Here is an 8,964-nt window from a genome sequence, read left to right as displayed (position 1 = left end):
AGAACTATTTTTCTATGCATATTTTCTTTATATAAATAAAAACGTACTAAAAAAGAGGCACTTTATTGATAAATTAGTATGTATTGTAGTATTATCCTAATTAAAAAGTTTAATAAATAGATTTATGATTTAAAATATTTCAATATAAAAAAATAAATATTCAATAATTAACTAATACTAGTTAATAAAAATATAAAAAATAAATTAAAATAAGGAAAATATTTTTAACATTATTAAATAAAATAAAAAACAAAACAAATTAGGGCATATTATATTATAAACGTCATTCCATAATAATTAATTTTAAGTTGTTTTGTAATCATGAAGTTGTTTGAACCTGGATCAGGTTTGCTACAACTTGGTGGTCTTTGCCAAACGCCACCAGTGATAGATCACAATTTGGGGGCAGCTCCTGAAATACAATAGTGACGGCTCAGGTATTTCGGAAAAGAAATTTAGGTTAACTGATCATTGAATAAATAACAATATTATAGAATATAATTCTTGCAAAATAAAAACAAAACAAATTCGGGCATATTATATTATAAACGTCATTCCATTATAATTTATTTTAACTATGCTATTATATCTATTAGTTTGAATAAACTAGTGAATTATTCATAATGAGGAACCTGTTTTCTGTTATGTGAATAAATTTTAATCTATATTGAAGCATTTTTTTGAAGGGTTCTGTCTTTTTGAGGATATTAAATCTAAGAATAATAATAATTATTTAATTAATACCTTATTATAACAAAAAATAATATAAACATTTTAAATGGTGTTTTTTATGACCAAGGAATCAGACAAAACGTCATGATTTTTTTTTCTACGCGGTGATAACTGTAAGAAAATTCTTTTATACATAGTTCCGATATTTTTGTATTTGTATTTATAATATTAAATATAATATAACGAAAATAATTATAATTTCTCAATGTAACAATACCTTAAAACTTGGATAACGTTTCTGATGCAGTTTACAGTAATCAGTTCGAATGAACAGTTTAGGTACGAAATGTCACTTATTTCATGAATAAAATGTTTATAAAATTTTGAGTGTTCTTTCTTCCCCTCACTCTCCGAAAATTGCTATATAGGTGAATATATGACATTCAGTAAGATAGTGTTACTATTATTTTGGGATTTATAATTTAATTTTTATTAAGAGCATGAAGTTATTGTATATTTATTGTAAGAATAGATGCATTGTATATTTGTATATGATTATTTTTATTGCTTTCATATAGAAAAATGTATATACATTAACAATATACTGTTTTTTCACATTCTTAACTTATATTAATTTCTCTTCCATGCCTCCAGTTCATAATAAAAACACACTAGTGTTTAGTTAATTACTTTCATTTTTTTTTAAACGTACTTAATTCATTTATTTTAATCGGGTACAATATGCCCCTTTTTAATATAGATCTTTAATATTGTATAGATAAAAATATACTCTTATTGCTTAGAAACAATATGCTATTTTAAATTAAACTAGATCAATATTGATTTAATGCAGTCTGATTCTAATTCACCAAAAAATATATTATTTAATTGTAGATACTAAGGAAGAAGACATCGTAACACAGAAACATTCAAATATACAATTTTTTTTCTTATCCCCTACCGCGTCATTTCAAGGGGGGTGTCTAATCTTCAGGTCACCACCCTGTTCTAATAATAATGGGGGTTCAAGTTTTCATTCCGTGGGATCGCTACGAAATAAAAGTCAACCCCCTAGGCTACAGACGACCCTTAAATTTACAAATTAAACACTGGTTTATTTCCATTATGGCGTGTAGGTAAGAAAAATAAATTAATGAAATACTTTTGTGATTCAAAACAAAATGGCACCACGACCCACTCGCTATACAAGACTGATTAATTAACCTGTGGCCTATCATCCCTTAAAAGAACACTATTGGATTAGCTTATATTTCTTTTCTATTGAAGTGAAATGGGATTATGATTCATATTCTTATTACTTTAAATGTTCATTGTTCAACACGAGGATGAGTGAGCCCTAAGCTAAATATTTTATTTTAGGGAGATGTTTAAAAATTTCATGAAGAATTTTTATTTTTTCATAGTAAACTTGTCCCCATTTTTTTTTTTATGAACTCCTTCCTAGTTATTAATGATATTCGGAAGGGGAGGTATATGTAAGTAACCAAGCTACCAACCTATTCTAACCATGGTGGAGAGGGGTTCATTTCATGGGACCACCAAAGAAATAAAAGTCGACCTCCCTAGGCGCCGAATTCGTACGGGCACCGCTCTCAACTCCTCAGCCCCCTAAACTTGTTCCCAATTCCAATTGTTTCTAAAAACATGTTTGTTCCCCTGCAGTATTAAGGACTCGAAAGTATTTAAAACCCCAGCAATAATTTATACATTACATCCATGACACGACGGGATATCATTCAAAATGAAAAATTTCCCTGCTTAACTACATAACTGTCCAACTACTAATTAATTCAAACGGGAGTTGAAAACTTTCTTTGTTTCTTAATTTCGAAATAAGTCCGCCGGGAACCTTGCCAGACCTCGAGTGAATTAAAATGTTTTATGCGCATATTTTGATGACCATTTGCTCCGCTCGCATAAATATACCCCGTACAGGATTAGGAATCCATTCACGTTCGAATAAGGCTATTATTAAACGAGGGGACAGGACCGCAAATAAACTGTTTCGATTCGGACCATCAATGGGTGTAAATTTAGCTAATCAAAGGGTTCGAAAACGATTCGAAAATTAGCTTGGCGTCCATCCATCCATCCTCTTCTTAGAAGCTACACATACATGGATGGTTCTTTTTAGTAAATTCTTGTTTGTTAATTGTTGGTAAATATCTTCAAACAGATTTGGGAGCTTGTCCAAATCTATACATCTAAAGAGTTCAATCCGAAAAAAAAACCAGTGAACTTAGTTTCCGCCATATTGGTTCATTGATTTTAAAATATGATTCGGTCACAACCTAACTTTTCATTTCTATTTCAGAGCGCTGTTTCTTTATTAATGTTGCTACTCAATTATTCTCATGACATTGATTCGACCCATATATAGACTTCAAATAAAACATAATATATCACATAGGTATATATTATGTTAAAATGACTACCCCGCTTTAAGACTTGGAACCACCCACAATTCAAAAATACATCTAATCTTCAAAAACATCCACGTATTATACATAAAAAATAAATTTTGAATGGGAGTAGTTTAAAAAAAACGGTAATTACATCAGATCTGTTAAATGCAGTGACGTAGCGTTGGTGTCAGACGTACAGGGTAGAGGAAAATCATTTCAGTTTATAATTAAGTATTTCAATGTATAATACACAATAATTCTAAAGAACTTTTTGCCAAGAACAATTATATTTCATCGTTATCGTACAGCTTACAAGAAAAATATTAATTTAATTAATTTTTTCTAATTTTTACAAGATATTATTATTACTATTTATTGTAAAATTTACCACCCCTTAAAAGCTCCACAAGGAGCGGGCCAAACTCACTTCACTACGTCACTGCTTAAACGTTAAATTCATTAAAAAAACTAAATATCTATTGCTAATTAAATATTTAATTTTTTTTATTAATTTATCTATTCATCTTCATTTTATTTTTTATAGCTTTTTTTGTAATTTTTCTGCTGTTATCACTTAAAAATTATGTTAGGTTTATAGTCATAATAGAATCAATTATTTTTTTTTTTTTAGAGGAATCCGAAACTATTTTATAGATAGCTATTATTTTTTATCTAAACATTCTATTATTATAAAATAGAAAATTCATAAATCAATATCTCACTATTCCATTATGTTAAATATTTCTATGGAGTTTTGGCAATTCAATTAAAATGAGTTTAATGATTTAAAAAATTAAAACCCATGAGCGTTAATAGACTCCGTACTAGATCTTTGAACGAATTAAAATGTTATATACAATGCTGAAAACATCAGAACTTTTTTTTAACTAGCTTATTTTTAGTTAAAAATTAGTTTAATTTTTTTATGTACGTACTAACTATATATCATTAGATTTATATTTATATAACTTATCTTTCGTTTTATCTAAACTAAATACAGTAAGTAATTGCTTTTGACTTGACAATCATAAGGCTTAATAAACAAATAAATGTTTTTGGAGCTTCTAAACATAACTTAGCCATAATTAGTATTTAATAAAAATGTTTACTTATCAATCATTATATTATAGAAACATTTAAGACTGTTTTAAAGTCTTCCAAAACAATTAATACAAGTTGAAATTTTATTTTATTTAACCAAGAACAAATTAATGTTTAAGAATATCAAAATTATGGACAAGTTACATTTAATAAATTTCTTGGGATGTCAATTTTTGGGTACAAGTGCTTCCTCGTAGAAGCTTCCTCATTGTCAAAAAATATTTTAAAAAAAAAATTTCAATATTTTTACTTGAATATTGTAATTATATTTTTAATTTATTTTGTTATAATTATTAAAGTATATTTTAGCACTATTATTATTTCTTACATGGTGCTAGATTGTATTATTATCTCCATAAAAAAATCTATAAGCTTATAAAATAAATTAGGAATTCTATCAGAAAAACAAGACTTGTTTATGGTATTTAAAACATTTTTTTAATATTTGAAATGTTTAAACTAAACAGATGTAGTTATGGTATAGTATATCAGTAAATCAGATATATTTAATTTAATACATAATAGCAGTAACATAGGAATTGGGCAAACTGTCCTACAGAGATTTCATAAAATATAGTTAATTAATATTTGGATTTATGGAATAAACCAATGCCACCCATTGGTTGGCCACAGAGGGAAAAAGAAAAAAAAATGCTTTAAATTGCTAAATTGTTTTGAAATGGGTTCGTTAGATCCATTTTTAAAAATGTTTTTTAACACCTACGCTGTTTTACACTGCATAACATTTTTTTCAGGTCATTAGAGAGAGAGAAAAAAAGTGTCCCTTTTTTTACACCTGTTCCCAAACCAAACGGTCGAGAATAGAGTGCCAAAACACTTCGCTAATGTTTCCTTTGGAATTACTCCCAGATTTGGTATACAAGGAATTTCGAAACATATCTGACTATGAATATTCTCATGACGAACAGTTGGCGAGACTAAGAACCCTGCGGCGTTTTGGCTCAGGTATTTAATTGTTCTACAAGTGAGTATGTCGCAAATAATAGCTGCGACAGTAGAAGAACGTGTTCCGGGTTATTTGTTAGGTGTGAAACCATGCAGATGCGAGTGAGTGATGCCTAGCAGGTGTCTTCTCAGGGTTTTTTTCAGAAATTAAAATTATAAAGATCTTGAACTAAAAAGAAAAACATGGTAACCTTCACGTTTTCGGCACATGGAATAGTGAAGCAAAACGAAAAATACTAGAATAATGAAAGCATTCTAAGAATAATTGCCTATTTCCTTAAATTTACTAATGTAGTACTATCTGTATCTTATTTTTTTTTTTAGTGGGGGGGGGGAGTTTAAAACCAGTTCCTTTTTCTCACCCTTCCCCATATTTTTTTAACCCTGAAAACAAAACCGCTCTGACAACAACTACTGAATAACAAATATTCCAAAGGTTTTATCGAAATCATCAGTTCCAATGCAATAATTTTTGGAACATTTACTACAATTTAAGAACTAAGCAGAAAAAACATGTTATGTGGCATTTTAGATAAAATGGGGATTTTGTTTCGGAAAAATATTTTAACCATTCCTTTGTACACAGCAGTTTGTTTAATCTTTCTAAACATGAGTTTTGATGATTTTCAGAAGTAAAAAATTGAATTTTCCAATATAAAATATGAATTAAAAATCATTAAATTCAATGTTTTTCAAATTCATATATTTATTCATATGTTCTTCCACTTATCTATTCAATTACAAAACATACATCTAAGAGATACCTCCTTTAGGCTATAATTTTATAATAATATTAAATAACATTAAAGCGAAATAACATATAAATTTTTAATATATTAAAAATAAATAAATAAAATTTAAAACGTCTATTGGGCAATCTATCATACGATCACCTGATAATATGAGAGTGTGTCATTTATGATCAAGAGGTTTGCTTTAAAATCAAAATAATAATTAATGTCCTTAATTATTAATTTCAAACATTTGTATTGTTATAAGCAATTAAATGATAAACGCAAATGCTTTCTTTGTATACATCTAATATTAATTCAAAGCAATCATACAGAGATTCATTGAGGTGGACTTGTTATGCCTGTAAATCTTAATGAAAAAAATAATATTTATTGGAGTATATCCTTTCGAAAAACATGACCCGTAAACAATGCAGTATGAAATAAATGATATAAGTATTTATAAATTAATTGCAATCTCTTATTTATTTTAATACATTCAAATGGAAATTTATTTTGATTATTAAGTTTAAAATAGGTTATCATTTTATCGACATAGATGATTTTTTTTTTTTTTTTTAATAAATAAAAATATTTTAATGTTTCGTAGTACTTGAAACTTAATTACAAGATATGTTCAAAATCATAGGATATTTTTTAAATCATTAATATTTCCATAACTCAAATGAAAAATAAAAACAAAGTAACATAAAAAATATCGAATAAATTGAAGGGTTTTTCTGTTTCTGCCATTTACTATTTTTATTGTGTATAAAACCAAGGTGAACAGACTTAAAAAAATTAACAATAAAAAATTTTAAATATAATTTAAAAATAAAATAAAATAGATCAATTTACAAATTTACTAATATTTAAATATTAATTTTAATTCTAATAACTTTACATTTTTTCATTAAAACGTTATTTCTAATGATTTTCAAATTAATTTTTAACATTTCTGTAATTAATGATAAATTAGTTTAATCGAGAATCATTTATATATATTTTTTTTCAAAAACTAGGGATGATTAAATGGTTCATATGGAGTTATATAAAGATAATGTTAGATTCAATAACTATAAAATTAAGAATAAAAAATAATTTGAAGCATTTTCATTATGATTCAACTTATAAATAATATTTGCTAAGATATGAGTTAAAGCAAACGTAAAAATTATTTCTGAGCTGAAGCAAATTTTACTCTCTCATTTTTATTTTAAAGTCATTTAATATTTTTCTTTTAAGTCAGCTAAGTTGAACATTCTACATTACTTTAAAAGAAAGATAAGTATTACTTAAAAATTAAATCATATAAGTTAATTTACATTTGACATTGATATTTGAAATAATTAAATAAATAAAATTTAAAATAGTTAATATGTCTAACTAAAAATCTATTCTGAAGAAATTATTTCTAATGATTTTTGGATCCGTATTAATATTCAGCTTTTAAGGTTAAATTAATTTAATAGAGAAACAGACATTTTTATTCATTATTTATTTAAACAAATTAGAAATGTAGAAATAATAAATGAATACTTCAATTTTTAAAATAGAAATTTAAAACTATTGAACGCTTTACTGGCTGTAATAGACCGAAATTAAATTTATATTTTTGAAAAAATCCAATTTACGAATAATGCTTGAATCTAATATATTTTGAATTCCATCAGTATTATTATTTTTGCGTTTGATTTGGAATATAGTTAAAATAATGACTGTGGTAATGGAAACATGTTAATGGAATGCAGTGTTAGTGTCTGTGAGTGGTACCTTGGCTCTGACAGCTCTTTCCAGTGACATGTTGTAGTGTGTTGGTGCAGTCCTCTTCAGCGACTGTGTTAAAATGTGGTCTCTGCCGGCGCTGCCTGGTATATATACCTTCCCTCGTCCAGAAATATCTTGGGCTCTTTCATAATTTAGGTTCCAGTGGCCAACTTTCAGTTACTTGTCTAAAATAAGAATCACCCACTCCCCGCCCTCTTGGGGGGATATTTCGCCGACGAATCACATATTCCTTTTATTCGGAGAGTCATGTCTCGTTTATCGAAAACAATCAACAACTCCTTCACTAATGCCAAAAAAAATAAATTAATATTTTCATAGCCGTTTCGAAAGCTTTATTGGAGTCAACAGGACCATTAAACAAGTATGGTTCATCGTAAATAATATTAACATGGAGATTTATGAAACAAATAATTAAAAAATCTCAGGAGCAGGTGTTAAACCGTTAAATAAGTAAATTAAAATAATAAAGTAAATAAGGAATAAATAAAGAAATTAGCGCCCAAATAATAAGAAAAAGTAAATAATAATTTTTGAATATTTTATTTAAAGAACTTATACTACTGTATATTCCTTTCTTGGAAGGAAATGGTTTCCCGAATTAAAAAAATACTAGATTTAATAAATAACCATCAAATTGTACCTAAAATAGACCCTAAAATAATTAATAGAAATTCTATTCTTTTTTTTTTTCTTTTTTTTTTTAAATAAGCACAAACAAATCTATTCAATTTCGTGTGGCTGTTAAACTTACAGAATACCAATCAGCCTTTTAAGGACGATAAATATTTATAAATTGTGGTAGCTCAGTGGTAAGGCACTGTATTACTAACTCCAAGGACCCGGGTTCGAATCCGGTTGTGGCAGATAATTATTGATTCTGTTACTGTAGTCGTAATTCAACCCTTCATTTCGGGAATCCCAGGCTCATGAAGTGGGTACCCTTATTTGCGTAAAAATCTGGCGGTCTTGCGTGATTCTGACCAAATCACATCCTAGTAACTACTTTGCAAAATACTGCACCCCAGACCCCTTCATGAGTTGTAGTAGTACAGATTTAATTTTTTTTATATTCTACATATACTACCAATACATAAAAATAATAATCATATATTATTATAGATTAATAATAATATGTAATAAAAATTACAAAATACAAATAAAGTAGAACAGAATAGTGTAAAACTCTTAATTGCAGGCTGATACAATAATATTTTGAGCTCAATTCGAAACATTATGTATAAAAGATAGAATTAAGTCAGAAAAACTTTTAAAATATTAAA

The 8,964-nt window shown here is 27.1% G+C and overlaps 1 protein-coding gene across 1 annotated transcript in view; it reads right to left on the bottom strand.

Annotated features, from left to right (window-relative positions):
• Positions 1–7,839, bottom strand: part of Mp20 (Muscle protein 20) — a 23,984-nt gene extending 16,145 nt beyond the window's left edge. Inside the window, exon 1 of the mRNA XM_014437318.2 lies at positions 7,670–7,839. Coding sequence (XP_014292804.1) covers positions 7,670–7,699 — 30 coding nt within the window. The 5' untranslated portion in view covers positions 7,700–7,839. The remainder of the gene's footprint in view (positions 1–7,669) is intronic.
• Between the last annotated feature and the right edge of the window lie 1,125 nt (positions 7,840–8,964).

Source organism: Halyomorpha halys, unplaced genomic scaffold (genome assembly GCF_000696795.3).
Source record: "Halyomorpha halys isolate HHAL.00 unplaced genomic scaffold, Hhal_1.1 Scaffold2457.1, whole genome shotgun sequence".
In the NCBI taxonomy this organism is placed as follows: Eukaryota; Metazoa; Arthropoda; class Insecta; order Hemiptera; family Pentatomidae; genus Halyomorpha; species Halyomorpha halys.
The sequence above is the reverse complement of the archived record's forward strand: the minus strand, read 5'-3'. Positions and strand labels throughout refer to the sequence as shown.